At 41.1% G+C, this 22,510-nt stretch overlaps 1 protein-coding gene across 2 annotated transcripts; it reads right to left on the reverse strand.

Annotated features, from left to right (window-relative positions):
* Nucleotides 1-314: 314 nt before the first annotated feature.
* On the reverse strand, nt 315-21,574 carry TRAF6 (TNF receptor associated factor 6). Of its 2 annotated transcripts, XM_032357858.1 has the most exons (8): nt 21,361-21,574; nt 18,780-18,960; nt 17,434-17,751; nt 13,411-13,561; nt 11,925-12,083; nt 10,463-10,534; nt 8,465-8,542; nt 315-6,846 (listed from the first exon to the last, which is right to left on the reverse strand). In XM_032357858.1, exons 3-8 carry the CDS (start codon nt 17,727-17,729, stop codon nt 5,977-5,979), a joined length of 1,626 nt encoding a protein of 541 aa, XP_032213749.1. In that variant the 5' UTR covers nt 17,730-17,751; nt 18,780-18,960; nt 21,361-21,574; the 3' UTR covers nt 315-5,976. The 2 variants fall into 2 exon arrangements, with proteins under 2 accessions (XP_032213749.1, XP_032213750.1); XM_032357859.1 differs by lacking the exon at nt 18,780-18,960.
* Nucleotides 21,575-22,510: the final 936 nt, after the last annotated feature.

Genomic DNA, 22,510 nt, shown 5'->3' on the forward strand with positions numbered 1-22,510 from the left:
GTCCTGGGATCGAGCCCCGCATCGGGCTCTCTGCTCAGCAGGGAGCCTGCTTCCTCCTCTCTCTCTGCCTGCCTCTCTGCCTATCTGTGATCTCTGTCTGTCAAATAAATAAATAAAATCTTAAAAAAAAAAAAAAAAAAAAGACCAAGGAAGAAACCACAGATTAAACCAAGGGCTAGAATGAATCCTCATTTTTCATTTCCTGGAGAAGCAAAATATTAATTGTATTTCATATGTGAACGAGTACCTGGGATCATTCTTCCCTCCCAATGTAGTGAGTTGGTCTCAAAAATAAAACAAAGGTAAAGCACAAATCAAAGCAGTGTGGTTACTTTATTAAAACAAACACTCGGAATACCAGTTATATTCTAATATATATAGTTCATTTTAAGTAGGACTACTTCTTTGGTAAAGCAATCGGTGCTAAATGCAGGCTGACAAGAGAAGATCCACAACAGATGGGAGTGGGTAGAACCGTCAGTCTGGCCTTTGTCTTCGTCGACACTAACATTCAGGAAGGTGCCATTCAAGAAACACGGTTTTGGTTGTATTCTTGTAACCACCAGTAAGACATGATGTAATGTAAAATCTCTAAGTGCCTTTGTGACAGAAATGTGAATCTATATGCATAACCTAGGGTTGGAAAGAACAGGTCACACGTATCTACTAAATGGAGGGGAGACCCTGCTGATCCCTCCGCCAACCCTGCAACTCAGTTGTACTGACCTGACAGGAGACCGGGGTGGGGGTGGGGGGCGAGGCTTGTTCTCTGTGTTGGGCATGGGGACGGAGGGACGGTTGGAGGGGGCAGTGAACGGTGTGCGGCAGTGAATCTGGAGAATGCCTTTAAGCCCTCCCTTCCACATATCCTACTCTTCCGTTGGACACTGGTTTTCGGTCTACGGTGAGCCACTAGCTCTCATCTTTGCATTCACTCCCTCTCACAAAGCATTATTTTGAGTCCAGATGGATTAGGAAAACTGCTCACAACTCCTGTAGCCAAAGTAAATTCTGAGCCACAGCAGGCTTTTTGATGACACTTTGACCCCTGCACATGCTTCCATTTTTCACCCCATAGCTTGGCATAGTTACAGAATTACAGTAGCCTCCCTGGATTCGTAAAGCCTCTTTTTTAATAGATCCAAGCATTAATAAATGTTGCCTGTTACTTAATTGTATCTAAATTTCAGATTCTATCCCACTCTTTACAGGTAAATAGACAGACACAAAGACAAAGAGAAATGATTTGCCCATGGTCAGTCAGGAGTAAAACCTAAGTCTCTTAGCTTCTAATCTAATGGTATATATACTAAATTACATTGCTTCTCCAGCCCTCTGGGAACATAATCCTGGAACCCTGTGTAAGCAAAATGGGCCAAAAATTACATTCTCACCAGAGAAATTAATTGGATAATTTATCAAGTGTGAAAATAACATCAGAATATTCTGCACAACTGATCAAGAACTTTCAAATAAATCCATTATAAAAAGCATCCCTTCAGGCAAAATAAATAAGATTAAAATTCAGCGTAACAGATTTACAAACTGAAAACTAGCTGAAAGTGAAGACCACAATTTTAGCTACAACTCAAATACCACAAGTTTCCCCAAAGAGTTTAAGACAACTTGACTGAAGCTTATTAATTATCTGAAGTTTTTAAAGAGAAACCAAACTTAAAGAAGTCTCATTAAAATTAACATGTACCAAGCGATAAAGCTAATGTTACAAAATGTTACCTGTAGGTTCTAGGTGGTGGCTGTTCGCTACAAAATTCATCCAAGGTCTTTGCATGTTTGAAAAATTTCATAAAGAAAGCACTGGGGAGAAAAGCAACAAAACAGAACAAAACAACCAAACCCATCTACACCAAGCCATCTGAAACTTACATGACAAATAAACTACCAATTAAATTAAAACCAATTTAACCAGTTTTTTCATTAACAGTTCACTACTAAACATGTGAGTGTGTATCTTAAACCCGGCACTGTGCTGAAACCGTGAACAGAACACTGGCCCTGCCCCCCAATTTTCATTCTCCTTCGGACAGGAGTGAAACTGTAATTCTGGGCTTCTAAGACTGGCAGCACTTCTTTCTCCAAATACAGGAATCCATGTGCTCTTCTTCCCATTGGCCCTTTGGCTCTTACCCTGAAATCTACCTGCAAGGACTCGGATAAACGCCATCAGCTGGAAGAGGCAAGGCAGCTCTAACAGGAGAAGGCTCTTCCTTTCAGAAACCACAGCTGGGAGGGGGAACTGCCACGGTTCTCTGGTGCCTTTCCAGCGGGGGCATTCAGAGCTGCAAACCTTGAGAGAGCAGAAGAGTCAGCCTCTCCTTCCCTCTTGTCCTAAACGCGGGGCTAGCGTCCAGCTGAGAGCACCAGGAGGAGGAAAGCAAAGAGCACATCTCCTCGCTCTACAACATGCCTGCCCCATCTAGAATGATTTTTCAGTATTTCATAACTTTATAATAACAATTTTGGGGGAGGAAAAAGCTTTAAAACATTAAAGGCTTAGGTGACATTTAGAGAAACAAATAGGCCTCTCTTTGCCAAGCGTGTGACTGAAAGTGAAGGCTGTAATTGAACATCACAATCTGTAGAGAGCCATCTAATTAATGATTTCATCAAATCAACTTCTGGAGACTGGGAATTCGGAAGTGTCATCTCCGTTCTATAGAACGCAACGGCATCAACTGTGAAACTTAACTGTGACTTATCATGTGAATCTGGAAAATTTAGGGAAAAAATCTATTTCAAAAGAAAAGTACAAGTGACTATTGTCTATTTTTCATTTCTTTAAGGCATTGCAGTCCTTAGGTTCTGTTGGAACTAGGCACCACAAAAGAGACCTAATGGTATTTTATATAAACGATGAACGAAATTCCTAATTAAATTGAGGCAAGCCAAGAAGAGAGCTGGAGTAACTGAAGTACAGTGCTTTCAAGGCTTAAGTTAGAAAAACCTCTCTCCTAATTGAAAATGTTTTCTGGTCACCAGAGATCCCTGGATAAAGGAATGACAAGCAACTGCTCCTCTTACAGGAGAATATATTCTAATTGCATGCATAATTCCTAATTCGTAATTCATGCTTAGTTTATCTAAGACTTTACTGGTACAGAAACAGTAATAGAGACCTTAATTTTACACCTGTCACAACTGTCAGGTATCATCCAACATCTCTGTATTAGCCCACTATTAGAGGAAAAAACTCGCCTTTTATTCCATTTCCCTTGACTGGCCCCCACAGTAAAAGCTGAATCACCCTGTACGATAGCTGGAAGCTTCACCGCTGTCCTGGCCAAAGGACAGTAAAAACTCCCGAACTACTAATCAACATCCTGACTTGTTTTCCCACAGCCAAATACATGACTTGTGGCCAGTTCCCTCCAACACTGGGTTAGACCTCTCTGGGAAAAGAGGAAACAATTTCGCTATGTTCAGGAATGATGTCAGAAGATCAACATGTTCAAAGGTTAATAAAATAAAAATACACGGTGCAAACACTTGAAAGCTGGTTGAGTGAAGCCGGCATGTTTGAGTTGGGTAGACTGAAAAAATGTAAGAGACTGGCTTTTCCATCTCAGGCTTGATTCTGAGGTCAAGTCTTAACAAAAATTTCTATTTGGAATGACAGTTTGAACATTACTTTCATTTTTTATTCCAAGTGAATGACCAGTGTATAAAGTGCCTGGTTTCTTACAAAATGCCACATGTTTGGGGGTGAAAAAAAAACTGCTGATTTTAATTGAGACCCAGCTGATGGGATACTACATTTGAAGTAAAGTATGATGTCAGCAAAAAATAAGGTAGAGCAATTTCCTACTGGCAAAATCCTTTAATAAGTATTGTCAACGCTCTGCTAGTTAGGACTTAATTTCTTAAAACAGAATTTTATGGCTGGAGCGGACCTTAGAAACACATCTACAGCAATTCATTCTATAAGATGAGAAACTTGAAGCTAGAAGTTGAAATTAGGCAAAAAAATGGTTTTGTTTGGATTAAACTGAGTTAGTAGGAAAAAAAAAAATAAACTAACCAAAGCAGGAAATGACTGGCTTCAGTACCTAATGCACAGCCCTGCTTTTAATAGAAATTTGACCAGGAAGTTTTTAAATAGTATTTCCTTTTTTGGTGGGGTTGAATGATTTGTGGCAACATTTTTTTTCCCCTCTGATAAAAATATAGGTTTATTGTAGGAAATATAAAACATACTAAGAAAGCACAAAGACTAGAAGTTATCAAAAATAGTTCAGCGTATCTTCTTCAGACTTTTTCTATGCAACAAAAAAAGCTTATCGTTTACTTCTTAAATGGAACTCAACAATTATTCACTGACAAACAAGCACAAGAACAGTAGCAGTGCAGGGCTCCTAACCCAGAGAGGGGTGCTGCAATGATTCTCAGGAGCTAGTTGGAAGGCACAACAGCTAAGGGACACCAACTGCCAACAAGTAAACTGGGAACCAGTGATGAGCAGGTGGTAAGGTTGGTAACTCTGGGGAACAGGATCTCTGCATGACCTTTATTTTTACTGTGTAACAGGAATGCATCAGAGCAGAAGCCTAAATGCGGGGTAGAGAGGAAGGGCAGAAACACAAGTACAGGGAAAGGTCAAAGTGACACTTGCTAGGTTTACCTGGAACTGAAACTTTCTTCTCCACAGTCAAGGTCCTCTTGGCTTCCTCTTGAAATTAAGGCTCATCTTCAATGCTGGTCAGGGAGCTCTGATTTGGCCCCTTGAAAGATATAATTCCATCTCTCATGACCAGACAGCACTAAACAATCTTGTGTAAACAGCATAGAGTGTGAGTCCTCTCAGATTCTTCTAAGAGCCTATACTAGCTGTGGGACTCCCTGAGAACAAAATTTCAGTTAATATTTAGTATCTACAGGCCTTAACAAATCAACGGCACCAAAAATCATCTCTCCCTATCCCTATTAGGAACTTTCAGCCACTTCAATACATTCCACACAACCCTCCTCAACTAAGTATTGTTGGACCAAAGCAAACTACTCAGGCTAAGTCCTGATAGAACCACTGTGACTTCCCACCTTGATCTGATGACCTCTCAGGTTATCTCCAGTGATCTTCCAAGTATTAAGAAATTCTGTTTTTAGGAAATCAATTTTGTTCCAATTAACAACTACCAAAAGGTGTTCAGTACCTTCTGTGGAATTCACTCTGCCCTGAACAGAGAGGGGATTTACAGCATAACACTGGCAGTCGGTACCCACGTGGTTGTCAGTATTCTTAACTCTGGAGAAGATGCTACCAGTAGCCCTAAGGAAATATGTAAGCCATTCCATTAGATGGAATATTTAAATAAGACAAGGTGTTTACACCAAATAAGTAAGGTCATATTTAGGGTTTCAACTAGTTTCTGTATATCCTTAGTAACACCCTGGGAGTAGGGGGGCTAGAGTGAATGAGAACTTAAGCTTTCCAAGGATTAACGTTCAAATCCTCTGAAATCCATACAAGGTCAAATAAAATGAGAACTCAGCTCCAGAGTAATAATTCTCGCTGGCACCAGCACGAGGCAGTAGTGATTCTCAAGTTTAATATATTACATATAATATAAAAATAAGCTGAAGTTTTAAGGCATGTCCATTATTATTAAAAGGTCTGAGCTTTTCTAGTCCAACCCTGGGCTTTCCGACAATCAAACACACTGAGCAAAAGCCCACGGAGGTACAACAGAGAGGTATACTAAATGACAAAAGAGCCTCTGCGATATGCCACAGGCACTTCAGTTTTTGAGAAAGCACAGAACGTGCAGATTCCCAAGGGAGGAAAAACCGCTTCAGAGATCTGTAACAGGAAGAAGTGGTAAGTGACCCATCGAACAACATTCCCTGGTGAGTGTTACATCCCTCCCACTTCTTTTTCACTTTGCGTCTTACTGTGAACCAGGCAAGGAAAGACACTGCTTTCTCCAGATGGCTTTTGGTTTTGGAACAAATGCAGGGAAGCTATATCCCTGAATCAGTACTTCGTGGCTGAAAACCCTCCCTCCGGAGACTGCCCATGTCGAAGCGGGTGGAGACCTCACAGCGCACTAATAAAGTATCATCCTTGATGAAGGTTCTCTGTCTTAGGGCTTCCAGATGCATAAAAGTCACGTAGCCAAAGCCTTTTGGGTTCCGTGGGATCGTGGGTCTCTGGAAGGCGAGAAGCTCGGGTTTGGCGTCCATGATCTCTTCATGGTTTTGCCTTACCGGCGCTTCAGACTGATCAAGGATTGCAAGGCGTATTGTACCCTGGAAGGGCCAAGGGAGGTGGCTGTCATACTCCCCCTGCATTGTGTGCACGAAGAGGGATATGTAGTTAGCGCAGCGCTGAGCAGTGGGGAGCTGGAGGTGCAGGCGCATGCACAGTTTGTACCCGGGTTTGCCCGTGTAGAAGCCAGGGCTGTGAATGACCACGGGTTTCTCCTCTTCCTGAGACTTCAGGTGCATCCCGAAGTTGCCGATCTTCCAGATGTAGATCCCGTTGCACTGCTGCGCTTCTATTTCAGCAACTTTGTCTTCGAGTGTTCGAATCGTTCGTTTGAGCTCACTTACGTGCATGCTCTGAGTTTCCATCTTAGCAGTTAGCTCTCGGATTTGATGGTCTTGTCTCACGAGGCGACCCTCTAACTGCTGAATGGTTTCTTGGAAATTATGGACCTCTGGGTGGCACGAAGCGGAGACCCGGGACACGGAGGAGGAATCGTACGGCGGCATGTCACGCGGAGGTACAGGAGCTAGAGCAAGGCTCAAACTCTGGACAGCCTGAGCCAGCATTCTCATGTGCGACTGCGTGTTCTCTTGCAGGTGGCGAGCCAAGTGATTCCTCTGCATCTAAAAACCAAGCACAAGCCTTAGGCTGGGACTAGATACTGTGGGGACTAGATACTGTGAGGACTAGGAAAGGGACCTAGCCAAGCCACATTAAAGGTTCTGAAGTCATGTCACCGCTTCCCTCAATCCCCTACAACCTTTGTTATCAAAAAACAGAAAATACAGATGACCAAAAAAAAAAATGAATTATCTATGATCTCACCTAACTACCACTAACATTTTTTTTTTTAAAGATTTTATTTATTTATTTGACATACAGAGATCACAAGTAGGCAGAGAGGCAGGCAGAGAGAGAGAGAGAGAGAGAGAGGGAAGCAGGCTTCCTGCGGAGCAGAGAGCCCGATGCGGGGCTCGATCCCAGGACCCTGAGATCATGACCCGAGCTGAAGGCAGCAGCCCAAACCACTGCGCCACCCAGGCGCCCCTACCACTAACATTTTTTTAAAGATTTTATTTATCTGAGAGAGAGACAAAGACAGTGAGAAAGAACATGAGTGGGGAGGAGAGGGAAAAGCAGACTCCCTACTGAATAGGAAGCCTGACTCAGGGCTCAATCCCGGGACACCAGGATAATGACCTGAGCTGAAGACAGACTCTTAACCAACTGAGCCACCCAGGCGCCTCCCCCATTAACATTTTGATATATCTCCTCCAAGTCTTTTTCTCTCTGCATACAATACAGAATCTTCCCAAAAAATGTAATCATAGTGTATACCATTTCTTCACTTTATTCTTAAAATTACTAAATGCATGATTATTAAAAAAAAAAAAAAAAGGTTAAAAAGCATAATGGAAAAGTAAAAGTATAGCTAGACTCTCCAGAAAGAATGACTTATCATTAATAACCCATCGCTCTCTGGAGCGCCTGGACAGCACAGTCAGTGAAATGGCCGACTCTTGGTTTCAGTTCAGGTCATGTTCTCAGGGCTGTGAGATCAAGACCCTCAGTTGGGGCGGGCTCTGTGTGGGGAGTCAGCTTAAGATACTTTCTCTCTTTGCCCCTTCCCCTGGGGCACAAACGCTCTTTCGCTCTCTAAATAAATCAATCTTTAAAAAAAACAGCCATCAGTGGGGCATCTGGGTGACTCAGTTGTTAAGCATCTGCCTTCGGTTCAGGTCATGATCCCCAGGTCCTGGGACTGAGTCCCGCACTGGGCTCCCTGCTCGGCGGGAAGCCTGCTTCTCCCTCTTACTCACCCTGCTTGTGCTCCCTCTCTCGCTGTGTCCCTCTCTGTCAGGTAAATAAATAAAATCTTTAATAACCATCAATCTCAAATATTTGACACAACCGATCACTAGTATCGAAACTAATTCTGGAGAACATAACAATACCACCTTTTCCTTGCCTAAGTCACCAATTTCTAATACAGTCTGTTCATAACTCCTTTGATGGTCTGCTTCTCCTTCCTGTACATTCACTCTATATGATCTCGATTGACCTTCCATTATCATCATGAACCACTTCCCCAAATCAACATTCTGAGTTCCAATTTCTCTTTGGAGTTCAAAACTTACACACTGCATGTCAACCATATCCCCTTCCACTGGTATTCTCAACTCCACTACAGAACAGAATTCTTCAACATTCAAGTATAAAAAAGAAAGAAAAAACTCCTACCTTTACATGGCAACCGAAAGTACTGAAAGTGCATGGAACTGGGGCTGTCGGACAGTCTAGATCATAGTGATTAGGCATCTGAAAACCAAAACCAAGGTTGAAAAATGGTTCTCCCTGCATATCATGTTCTAGTTTAATGATCAAATTTGAAATAAAGATTTACATTTTATCTGAACAAAACCACGTATTGTCTATGAGTGCTTCTGCACAATGCAGAGTTGAGTAGTAGCAATAGGAATCATGTGGCCCTCAAAGATCAAAGTAATATTTACTTCCAAAAGTCACAGAGAAGGGAAAGAGCAACATTTCATACCATCGCTCCAAACCTCTCAAATTTCCAGAAAACGCCTTTGTTTTTATTGCTAGGAACTAACCCCCTCTAGTGGCACTTCAGAGAAAAAGCACCTTCTGACTGCAAATAGGGACCAGTTAACTGCATACCCTGAAACCACTGGCTGCGGCCATTATTTCCCTCGTGACTGGCTCTCATAAATCTTCTTACTCTCTTTTAACCAGAGCAGGTTTTGGTTACCATAGGTAGATGCAGATGTTAGAAGGTATTTTAAGCACCTTAAGAGAAGTTCTAAAGAAAGTCTCAGCTTTGATTTGGGGATTCTACAACACATTCTTCAAGGTGAGATCCATTATGCAGAATCATGTACTTTGAAAGTGGTGCCAAATTCCCTTTAGAAATTTAGTTAGACTATATTCATCATAGCTACTTCAAGCAGAAATGACTGTAGAAACTACTTAGTCCAATTTTTCATTTTGCATAATTTAGAACAGTGGTCTGCAGAATTTTTGGTAAAGGGATATATAGTAGGTATTTTCAGCTTTATGGGCTTACGGTTTCTGTCACAAGTATTCAGCTCTTACTGTTGTGGTACAGTAGCCATGTACCACACACCCACATGTGGGCATGGCTGTGTTCCATTAAATGTATTTACAAAACAAGCAGTGGGCCAGACTGGCTGAAGGGTTGGTCTGCTGACTCCTGATGTAGAATGTCACTTTTCTTGTCACAGATCAGTGGGCAAGTTAGGGGTACAGCCAAGATCAAAATCTAGGTGTTCTCTTAACCTAGAGTTTTTTTCCTACATTATTTTATTTTTGTTGGGTTTAATATGTGATACACAGTTTCCCTCAAATGAAGAGCAAAAAAGAAAACCAACAAGGTGAGACTTCATAAGCAAAAAGAAGTTTAACACCTTCAAATTAAGGCTTTATTGGGAAAAGAACCCTAAAAGACTCTGTTAAAAGACAAATGGAAAAGTTTAGTCAAGTGACGGGTTTTGCTTGCTGCTACTTAGTCAGGTAATCAATTATGATCTCGGGTTTGCAGGTTTCATGGGTGTATAAATATTTAGTGACTAATATTCGTATTTTGTGGGTAAACTCCCCAAATGTCAAAGGATAACAATCAGATGGAATTTTCCTTTCTCCATTAATACATATGTGCAGTTTTCTATTCTAACTACTACTTTTGATGATGCCCATTAGCAGTATATGGCAAGAATGAATAGAGGCGCTATCGAGCTTGGAAATCGCAAAATGTCCCACTATGTCTCAGGGCTACAGCTACAAATAATGCTTGGCTACTGAACAGACTTGCTTTCATCGGTTTCACTGTTCTCTCACTGTCACCTAAGATCCCTGTTACACAGTGTGCAAATACGTATTTCTCTAAGTTTTTTCTTTCTTTAAATGGATATTTTAAAAATTATTTTTATCTTAAAATGACCCAGGTTTGGTAGGAATTTTTATGAATATATACAAACATGGGTATTAGGATAATGACTTAGGAATTTTAAGTACTCAGGGCTGAATATTTTGTTCTTTTGAAAGTACTATATTAATTTACATGAAAACTTTTCAGTTTTAATACTTCTTCAACCTGTATTCATTTTGCCTTATTGATTCAAATTTCCCATTAAAAACCTAACTCATTTCTTTAATCTACTAATGGAAATATTCACTTACAAAAGGGAATCACTATACCTGTTCTCTGATGAGCATGGTATTGCAGTATTCACAGATGACATTTGCCAAAGGACAATTCTGGTCATGGATCTAAATTTTATTAGAGAAATATAAAAAAAATCATGAGAAAATCTGAAAAAGTAATCTATTTTTATAAAAAGTAATTCACTATAAAAAAAAATTAAGGACCTCAATTGGTGCCCAACACAATTGTAAGATTAATGTACGAAGGTTATTTTCTCTCCAAAGGGAGCCATGTGTAGTAAGGACAGATTCATCTCACCTTCCAGCTCTTTAGAAGAATATGAGTAGTACACACAAGAATCTTTTAAATCATTTCTTTTGAACTTCTGTGACTAGTTTGGATAAAATTTACCAATAGTATAACTGTCCAACAGCAGAAGCATGACTACTTAACTAAAACTCTTACCAGGAAGGTTAAAATACTAGAAGTATTATTAGAGCAAGAAGCTTTGGTGCCCAGGTTCTCATATGCCCCAGGTGAGCTCTGTCCTTCCAGAATACAGTGAACTTAGTTTAGTTGATATACTGAGAAGTAACGAAGCTTCCTGGTTAAGTCCACTTATCCTACTTAAGTTTAGGAAGACATCAACTTGCTCTAATTTTGCCTCAGATTTCTCTATGTGTTTAGCAAGTTAGCGGACTTCTTTAATATTTCATCCACTTAATGACTATGCTTGACCTTCTAAGAAAGTAGGAAAAAAATTATCAAGATAAATTTATAATAAATAATGTTTAAAGCAGAATCTTCATAGCTCTAAAAAACATAAATTATAGGTAGGTTATTTTAGTAAAGAGGACACAGGATGGGGATCCTGGACTAGATCTCAGTGCTAGCTTTGCCACTGACTATATTAACATAAAATTGCTTAACCTCTTTACATCTCAGTTTCTGAATGGAAAACTGCTCTAACAGTATGATGCTGTCAAGCACCATGACATTTCTTTTTAAAGATAAACATTTAATTGAAGTATAACATATGTACAGAAAAGTGGCTTCACTACACGGGTGTAGCTCAATAAATTATCACCAAAGGAACACATTTTGTGGTTTTTAATTTATTCTCCATAGAAGTTTTAACCACCCATTCTCTTTTTCAAAAAGTGTAAGTCTGACAAAGTACTTATTCTACTTGTTTGTCCCTAATCCAAAATTAGTGCATTTAAAATATCACATAGAAAAGGAGATCGGCATTGGTCTTCCCTAGAAGCTTGTGTTACTTGCAGATCTACTCCAGTGGATAAGTAGTATAAACAATGTTTTCTAAGGAAGATACAGAAGTATAAACTCTACACTTACTAAAATGGTTTACTGGCCCCTCTTTCTTAAAAGTCAATCTTCCCACCACTGATAATACAGATTCAGACTGGGAGTAACATCCTCTTCTATATCCTCAAATGTGCATTAAAACTTTTTTGAGAGGAGTAGTGAAATGAACGAATCCAAGTGAGTACATGCCTCTTTATCTTCAAATGCCATCAACACAGCACAGTTCATGCAAGAAACCTGTCTCCTCGGGCACTCTTTAAGAATGTGAATATTAAGCTGGCATTTTTGGAAGGGACGTTGACACTGGGGACAATTCATGAGAGTAAACTCACAATGTGCTTGGTGATCCTGTAATAAGGAAAATGTAATTGATTAGTATTTGCAATCCTTATGAAATTTCCTAAAAAATAAATCTACTGAACCCGCTTTGTCTAGCACACACCATATGAAAGTCTTATTGAAATTATTTTTTATTTAAAGATTTTATTTATTTTAGAAATAGAGAGTGAGCAAGCAGGAGGAGGAGCAGAGGAAGAGGGACAAGCATACTTTGCACTGAGCACAGAGTCAAACATGGGGCTCAATTCCATGACTCTGGGATCATGTCCTGAGCCACAATCAAGAGTCAGACACTTAACGGAGTTAGCCACCCAAGTACCCCTGGCCTTACTGAATTTAAATTACGATTGTGAATTACAGGTTTATACACAGAATGTGAATTGTCAAGTTCATGTATCCAATCAGGGAAAGAAGTCAGATTTTCTGATTATTAATTTATTACCATGTCAAAAGGACCATTCCTTCAAAAGGAGCTAAGTAAAGGTGGGCACGCTACAAATACATTTTATTATTATTATTTTTTAAAAGATTTAATTGGCTTCTCACTGTTAAACCAAAGTTTTGTTTTGTTTTAAGATTTTATTTATTTGAGAAAGAGAGTGAGAGAGAGCAAAGCACAAACAGGGGGAGCAGCAGAGGGAGAGGCAGAAGCAGGCTCCTCACTGATCAGGGAGCCCAGCATGGGGGTCAATCCTAGCACCCTGGGATCATGACCTGAGCCAAAGGCAGCCACTTAATTGACTGAGCCACCTAGGTGCCCTACAAAAACATTTTAAACACTTAATTTCAAATACACAACATAAACAATATTTAATTCCTGTAAAACCACCAAGAATTGTTTTATTTAATTTAAAAGCTAATGCTTTTAGCTAACTGTGTCAACTAATCTCAAGCTGTAGGAGGACTCCATTTAGCTCATGATAAAATGCACAACTTAGAAAAACCGAGGAAAAAAGTATGGTTAGGATTCTCAGATGATGGGCAACCATATGGAGTTTGCTGCTTATTTCAAAACAAGAGAAACAAAATTAAGAGATTAACATGTGACACTTACATTTGAAATACTCCTGGGTTTTATTGCAGATAATGTCCACCTAAAAAATTTGTAGTAGAATACTGATTTCTTTCTTATCACTGGGGCAAAGCCAGAGTATATGGAATAAGAAATATATGGTTTCCACTCATATTTATACTCAATTATGAAAGAATTGGTATTAATTCAAAAAGAATTTATTAACCAATTTTATATGCTAGGCACAGATGGGACACAGCAAAGTGCGTATCCTCTAGGGACGGCTGTGAATATATGCTAACAGCTAGAAAATAATTTTAATACCTCAAGATGCCTCAGTTCCATCTTCTGCAAACAACCTTCATTTGGACACTTCACCATCAGAGAAAGAATCTCTCGTTTTGCAAAATTATCAGGAAATAGTTGATTTTCCAGCAATATTTCATTGTCAACTGGACATTTATGACCAGCATCCCTAAAAGAAACAAGATACATACACTTCTAGTAGATTTAAACAAATATTAACATTGGAAAACACAAAACTTTAAGTCACCGCATATAAGTTCTCCATTGATTATTTCCTATGGAAAGTAACTTAACAACGTCATAGTGCATATCACCAAAATAGTACTGTTCTTTTGTGGACAATTTAACAAGGGTTCTTTACTGAAATAAATACAACTAGTACCATTTGGTTACCTATCAAAAACTATGTGGCATTTTAGATTTGGGGACAGATTTAAAGCAAAAAAATGAGAAAAACTACTTGAATAAAACTGTATTTTGATTGGCATGAAGTGAAATGAAAGTTAAGCGTGGACACTATGGCAGTGTGGCAGGCCTCTATTCCCTGAGCAGCCGGAGAGTGCGCCTGTAGTGCGCTGCTCGGTCACAACAAAAAATTAAACCCATGAGCAAAACCCATACAAGGTCACATTTTGGGGTTTACTCTGAACAGTCATTACAATACTCTGGCTCACTGGCAACAGAAGGTTTCCTTTATGTTTATTTAAGGTACAGTGTAGTAGGGAGTTAGAGCACCTCTGTGTACTGATTCCCAGTGGTTTATTCCATCTTATGATAGAAAAAGCATCCTCAGGAAGCTTGGGTGTCTGTCACTCCCCTTTAACTTTTTGGAATGTCTCAATCTTCAAAAAATATGGCAGGTCAAGTAGGCTATTCAATCATTCAAATATTTGTCGAGCACCTCCTACGTGTAAACCAACAGTACTAATTGCTACTGTAAGTAAAAAGTTGCTGAAAAATGGGTCTGCTGTCAAAGGTCTCAAAATTAATAAAGGTGAGAGCCATGATCTTTAAGAAGCCTCTCTCAGAATGCATGTTATTACTACACTGTCAAATACTTTCTGGGAAGCAAAGAAACAGATGCCCAGAACCTTTGTGACAGAAAATAAAAACAACCTTACAGAGTAAATTGGAAACCACTGTCCAAGGTATTAGCAATCACTCCAAAAGAAAATGGAATTGAACTGAGATAGATTTTGATTCCTTGAATGACTGTAAGGGATGAAAAATTCCAGCACGGTTCCTTTAAGAACTTCAGAGTTAAAGTTAAATGGTCATTTGTGACTTAGAGGGAGACAGGGAAAAAAAAAAATGGCTCAGACTTCCTTTTGTGGGTTTTACTTCCTTTTCAGACCAAGTCCCACTACTTGCATGAACTCTATTAAAAAACTGCTAAAGGGGCATCTGGATGGCTCAGTGTGTTAAAGCCTCTGCCTTTAGCTCAGGTCATGGTCCCAGGGTCCTGGGATGGAGCCCCGCATTGGGCTCTCTGCTCAGTGGGGAACCTGCTTCCCCCCTCTCTCTGCCTGCCTCTCTGCCTACATATGATCTCTATCAAATAAATAAATAAAATCTTTTTTTAAAAAACTGCTAAAGATTAGCTACCTTCCTGGGACGTGGGACACTTGGTAAAATACTATACATTTGTACCCACAGGAAAACCAACAATACACTTTTATTGCCTACATAATGATGTAAACAAAAATCATTATAAACAAACAAACAAAAACTGAGCCTTTAACATCATTCTCATGCACATTCTAAACCAGTGGTCTCAACAAGGGCAATTCTGCCCCCCATGGGACATTTGGCAATGTCTGGAGACCACTCTGGGTGAGTTGGAGAGAGGGGGGATACGGCAGTTTCAATGAGCAGAGGCCAGGGATCCTGCTAAATCATTCCACAATAATTTCCCACAAGAAAAAATTATCTGGCCCAAAATGCCGTGGAGGAGGGTGAGAAAACCTACCCTCAATAGATCTCACCAACTCAACAGTGGGTAACACAGTTTTTTCAAGAATTGACATAAGTCCCATGTTCCCTTGTAACTTAAATCAAGCCAAGTCCCAAGTATGGATGTAGTTACCCTAAATTCATGTTTTATGCTAAAGTAAATTTAAAAGTTGAAAGAGAAAAACTTATAAGACAAGTGAATAGCCAGCTTAACCTACTTAAGAATGATTTTACCAATATAATTAGATATTGACTGAAAAACATAACCCCCCCCACCTTCTTCTATTATTTTTTTTTTTTTAAAGATTTTATTTATTTATTTGAGACAGTGAGAGAGAGCATGAGAGAGGAGAATGTCAGAGAGAGAAGCAGACTCCCCGTGGAGCTGGGAGCCCGATGCAGGACTCGATCCCGGGACTCCAGGATCATGACCTGAGCCGAAGGCAGTCGTCCAACCAACTGAGCCACCCAGGCGTCCCTCTTCTTTTTGTTCTGTACAGAATCCTTTAGTCATCTGAAAATATTCCCATCTACTTCTGAATTATAGTAAAATGTATCTATTTATTAGGAGATGAATTTGAATCACTTGTGGAAATCCCATCTACCTTCATATTGATTAAAGCAACGATGATCTACTGAGCACCAACTGTGTGTCAGGTACTGTTCCTGGCAATTAGGACATATCAAGAAATAAGAGATCTCAACCCCTGCTCTCATGGAGCTTATCTTCATAAAACAAGCAGACAACAGACAAATGACCCAGCATTTCAGAAGATGAAAAGTGCTAAGGAAGAAAGAAAAGTAAATTAAGGGAGACTGAGAGAGTGGGGGAGGTAGTCATGCTGTGGTATAAATAGGGTGGCCCTATTACCTATGAGAAGGTGAGATGTGAGCCATACTGGGGGAAGGAAAGAGTATTAGCTAAGCAATTAGCTGAAGTAACAGTGCTCCAAGCAGAGAGAGCAGTTAAAGCCAACTTCCCAGAACAAAGCACGCTTGGTATGTTCAAGAAACAGCAGAATGAACTGGAAGGAAGGGGAGTGTAGTAGAGAGGTGGACAGAAAACGGACTATCATACAGGACCTTGGCTTGTATTCTCAGACGACTTGCTGCAATGCTCTGGAAGTGATGATATCATCTTATTTTACCAGGTTGTACTGAAAACAGTCTGGAAGAAGGCAAGGATAGAAGCAGGAGGCCTGTGAGTGAGTCAGATGGCAGTAGCAAGTGGAGGCAATGAGACGGGATTTGATTTGGGATATATTATGAAGGTAGAGCCATCAATTAATACTTTCTTTAAAAAATCCGTTATTTTACAGTTGTCCATAGACACCAGGTAACAGAATTTAACACAGCTAAAATAAGAATCATCACTTATGTAAACTTAAGTAAATCACTTAAGTAAACATTCTTTATATGGCTGGGATTATCAGATTCTAACAGCATCATCATTTAAAGTACATTTTTTTCTAAATTTTATTTTTAAGTACTCTCTGTACCCAACATGGGGCTCAAACCCACAACTCTGAGATCAAGAGTTGCATGTTCCTCCAACTGAACAAACCAGGTGCCCCTAAGACACATTTATTCTATATTATTTTCTTAAAGCATAGAGTCTCACCCTGTAGTCTGCAACAGAACTGCTTTAAAAAGAAATAGCTAATTTGCCTATTTATTTATCTGAGGGTCAGGAGGGGACAGAGCAGCAGTTACCTTTCATACCACAGCAGAAATGAGGAACAATCTAAATTTCTCAATTTTCTGTCCAGTGTGTTTTTCCCTAAGTAACTTTTTACATGTAAGACTACTCTTGGGAGGTCTTGTGTTCTATGTAATAATGTTCTCTGTATTTGGTCCTGTTACTGGATACAGTTCTTATGCTCATGTACCCTTTTTTTTTTTTAAGAGTTATTTATTTATTTGAGAGAGAGAGAGAGAGAACACATGCACGCAGTGGAGAGAGGCAGAGAGAGTCTTAAGCAGACTGAGCTGAGTGCAGACCTTCATGACTCTGAGATCACCACCTGAGCTGAAACCAAGAGTCGGATGCTCAACTGAATGTGCCACCAAGGCACCCCACTCACGTACCTTATTGACTTGATGATGCAAGCTTTGCAGAACCTGTGGCCACAGGGTGTTTGCACTGCTTCCCGTAATGCCATCAAGCAGATGGGGCATTCATACTTGCTTTCCAGGGGTGGGTCAAACTCCACATCATACCCCTGGACCTCTTCCATAAAAGAACTGGAGAGGTTCCCCGTGCTGGCGGTCCCACTCACACTGTCATCTTTCGCAGCAGCGCTACAGGAGCTAGTCATGGCAGCACAGCAGTCACTTTCAGAGTGGCTGGATCCACAGCTGTTTTCACAGTGTAGCAGACTCATAGTAACGTGACTATCAATTGCTCTGTAGAAAGAGTGAGGAAAAAATGCCTTAACACATATATACATACACACATATACATGTCACAGCTTATCTATGCAAATCACTTTTTAGTTGAAGTACGTTAGCTACGCTAATATTATTTATAGAAAACTTTTAAAGATCTTTGAGTTTTGCTTTATGGCTATGATTTTTTGAGCTGTGGAGTTCATGATCTAGGAGAGAGAATATAAGATTAAGAGAAGAAAAGCACCTCAACAGTAACACTTAGTTTTATCATAATTATCTGCTTATATGTCTGTTTCCTGTGACTGAACTCAAGAATTTTTATATCTTCAGTACTTAGCACAGATCTTTCATATAACAGTTGCTCACAAAGCATCTGCTGAAGACCCGAATTACGCTACTGAAGTTCCTTCAAGTATCATAAGGTGAAGAGCACAGAGTGACCAACAAGCAGTGCAAGGAAGAGCAATGCGCAAGGAATCGGGTGATCATGTGCAAATACCAGTTGTGGGATTTGGGGCAACCTAACAATCTGGCTCTTGGCTTCTTCTTCTAGATTTAAAATTCTACAAGTACTTCAAAATGTTCAATGTGGGGATTTCTATTATGTAGAAAGAATGGAATTGAAAATATATATGTGTATGTCCTTTTGCCTTCAGTCAGGTCAAGTGACTATGTCTCATTATTAATGACTGGAAAAACACGTGAGATTTCATTGGCCTACGGAAAACTATTGCTTTCATGGGTAGGTGGGACGCCTTCAAATTCTGAACCATTACACTATTTATGAATTAGAAGCCAATGTCTAAAAGTGATACCCAGCCTATGTAACCAAGTCTCTGTTGCAGATAATTACACCTGATAATAAGGCATTATCTGGCACAGATAATAATGTGCCAGATATAGTTCTATAAACAGAATGTAAGCCTCTAGTCAATATGGTAGATGTTTATCCCCCTCCCTGTCTCAGTTTCATATGAAAATCCTGGCTGCCACTAGGCCAACAGTGGGTTAGGATGGTAATCCTGTATCTTTTACTTCCATACCTCCTTCTTTTTCCAGACACCTTCTTCTCAAAAATATCTACAAAGGAAGAGGCACTGTTCTGGCTGGAGAGGCAGTGGGTGAAGCTTAGATGCTGGAATTTGAAGACAGGGGTTTAATTCTTCTCTCCATTATTTGGTGTAGGACCTGGATGAATCAGGTAACCTTCTATGCTTCAGTTCCCTCATGTAAAGAGATAATGATGAAGCCCACCGCAGAATTACTAAGGATTAAATGTGTTAGTATGTGCAAAGCACTTAGAACTGCATCTGGAAGAATGAATTATTATGATGTGCAGTTCCATATAGCAATTTTATTTATCAATTTTACTGCCTCAATTTTACCAAAGTGGAAACTATGGAGCATAAAAGAGTTAAGTAACTTGCTGGAAATCATAGGCAAAACCTGAAGTGTTCCCCAAGGTTGATACAAAGTAACTACTGGCCAATTCCCTATCATTTAAAGAAGTTCTAATATTAAACTGAATAGCTGTGAAGAATGAACAGTCACAGCCTTCTCACTTGGAAGGTGCTTTATAACAATATCCCCTGAGCCTCAGTCCATGTTTTGGTTCAACTGTTCCTGGTTTGCAAAGAGTTTTTTGGTGTGTACAATAAAGTTTTACCAATTACTACTTCAGAGATTCGCTGGCTTGTACTTCTATTATTTTTGAACTTTGACAAAGCACAGCCTTAATTAAATATTGTGGGATATAACCACTGATGACTTATTTAGACTACAAAATGAATAAATATTGTCATAAATTATGGCTTGTCATACATCATGGCTTAAATCCACATACTAGTGTCTGGGTATATATTACAATCCAAAGAGTACAACGTTAAGTATCTTAGGGAAGGGGGTAGTATGGTGATGCCAAAAATGTGCTCCTCTACAGATACTAATGAGAGAAAGCATCTCAACTAAAGAAATCAACAAGGTATGTCTTGAATTGGTCAATTTTTAAGTCAATGGAAAATTCATTCATGGCAAAACACAGAAATCCTATAAAGTAAAACGATATAAAACAAAATACTGAGAAAGTACCTTTATTCTTCTACTAGCTTTAGAAGCAACTATTCACAAACTCTTTAATATCTATTCCTGGGGGCGCCTGGGTGGCTCAGTGGGTTAAAGCCCCTGCCTTCGGCTCGGGTCATGATCTCAGGGTCCTGGGATCAAGCCCCATATAGGGCTCTCTGCTCGGCGGGGAGCCTGCTTCTCCCTCAACCTCTCTCTGCCTGCCTCTCTGCCTACTTGTGATCTCTGTCTGTAAATGAATGAATAAAATCTCTGAAAAAAAAAAAATCTATTCCTGAAATGCAAAGACTTGCAAAACGTGCAGCACTGGCCAAGGAGTGCTGCAAAACAGTCAGCTGTGAGATCTGAATTTTGAATACAAATTCAAGAGGAATTCTCCTTCCTAGGCACTATTTGTTTTCCTCCTAGAGGCAAGGATCTGAACCACTTCTTAAAATCCACAGAGCCAACAGTGCATCAGCATCACATATCCCAACTTATCACAGAAAAGATCTGGCCTTTACAATTCTGAAATACTGAGAAGTATATAGAACATGCAGGTTGAAACTCTGCTCATCACATGGGCAACAAGTGCCTGAATGAAACACATTCCTTCCTTGAGTCACTAAAAGGCCACACTGTCCTTAAACCACCCCAACCTCAAAATCAGCAAAACCCCTTCTATCTTCCCCAGCAATCACAGAGGAGTGGATGTTATGGCAGTGGGTTGGGTTCACAAGGCCAGCACTCAGACATTCTTGACAAGTTTTTCTCGTTTCTACCCCCGTGTAGCAAGACATTAGTAACCTGTTCTCCCGAGAAACAGAGAAACACGCAGATATTATATATTCCAAGCTGCTAATACTTTAGGTGCTTTCTGTTCACATTGAAGACAGTCCTAACTCTCAACTGGAGTTCCCCTAAAGCCAAATACTAGGAACAGCTTTATCAGCCCTGCGTCTGGAACAATCTCTACAACTACCGAACGCAGGGGCGGAGGAGGAAACATTCATATCATCTGAACTTTTTTTTTTTTCTTTTAAAACTTGCTGCCTGGGACCTCCATCGAGTTCAACAGGGAACCCAAAAATAGCTTTCCCCCACGACAGTGACAGAGAGCGATGGGAACTTAAAAGGTTTGCGTTTTGTTTTCTTTTTTTTCCTTTAAAAAAAAAAAAAAAAAAAGCTGGTAACAGCTCCGAGGGACGGGAAAATCCAGGAGGCGATTTCCTTTTCTGGAAAGGGGAATATGCGGGGCGAAGGGAGGCAGGGCTAAGGAAGGGGGCGCGGGATTCCCGCCGGCGGATGGAGGGAGGGGTGGGGGTCCCCGCAGGCAGGGGGAGCAGAGATGAGCGGAGAGGGGTCGGCGTCCCCAGCGGAAACGTCCCCTCGTTTCTCTCTGGGAAATGAGGAGACAGAGGGCAGCCTCCCCAACCTCTGGGAAGCGAAGGGACAGGGGGGCGGCGACCCCAACCTGTGAGGAACCGGAGAGGAGGGGACGGCGTCCCCAACCTCGGGGATAAGGCCGCGGCCGCCGGGAGGAGAAGTCCGAAGAAGACTCACCGCTCTCGTCCGCTGGGCCGCCGACCCCAGCCGGCAGCACGACTCGGCTCCGCCAAGGCTCCTCACTTCCGAGCTGAGGCGACCTGGAAGCCAATCTCCCTACCCGAAGGCCGCTTCAGCTGCGACCCCGGGCCCGCCCGGAGCCCAAGCCCCAGCCGCGGACGCCTCTACTTCCGCCTTCCCCGCTCTCCCTGCGCAGCGAGGGGCGGGGACCGGGCGGGGGCGGAGACAGAGCGGCCTGGCGGGGCCCGGGTGCCCCCTGGCGGCAGTCCTCCACGGACCCCGCAGGCTTCGGCGCAGGTGCCGGGCAGGTCTCGCTGTCAACCCTGTGCGCTCTGGCTGGGCTTCCTTTGCGGCTCTCGAATTGGTATGCCACCTTGGAATTCCACACACCGCAGTCCTGAACTGGTGTGTGTGGGTGTGGGTGGCTGTGTGGGCGGGTGGGTGGAGCGTTTCTATAGCTTCCCTATCCAAGCAGGAAAAAACCCCAGCTGGGTTAGATCACTTGACCTTCGGGAATTCTTAAATCCCTCCCCAACTTGCCAGGAAGTTTCCACAGTACTGAGAACCCTCTGTTATTATCACCTGGTCCTTCTCCTTTAACCAGTCGAAGGGAGTCAAACCCATATATTAAGCATATCTTTGAAACTGCTGCCAATGACACCAGCTTCTTTTCTGTCACTGTCATGGGAAAGCTATTTTGCACTCCCTGCACTCCCTGTTTAACTGGAAGCAAACGTCAAAGGAATGTCACCGACACTTTGCAGGAGATACACAAAAGATTCCCATCCATCTCTGCAAAGGTGGCTCATGTTCACCGCTAAGGGGGGTGGGTATTATAGGGTAACGGTAATACAGTTTTAAAATCACTTGTAAGGGACTTGTGAGAGGAAAAAAAAAAAAAAAGACTAGTAGGTAGAGAGTTGTAAGAGATGGAAACAGAAGGGCAGGCAAGGGCTAGATCATGCAAGGTCTTGTAATCCATGCAAAGGAGATTTATAAGAGGGAAGAGATGTGAAATCATGCATGGGAATCACTCTGGCTGCTGTGTGAAGACTAAGGACAAGGATGGAAGCAAGGGCAAAGGGGAAAAGGACATTGTGGTGTTCCAGGAAAGGTGGGGACTTGAACTGGTGGGCAGCAGTGGATG

This window comes from Mustela erminea, chromosome 9 (genome assembly GCF_009829155.1).
Source record: "Mustela erminea isolate mMusErm1 chromosome 9, mMusErm1.Pri, whole genome shotgun sequence".
NCBI lineage: Eukaryota > Metazoa > Chordata > Mammalia > Carnivora > Mustelidae > Mustela > Mustela erminea.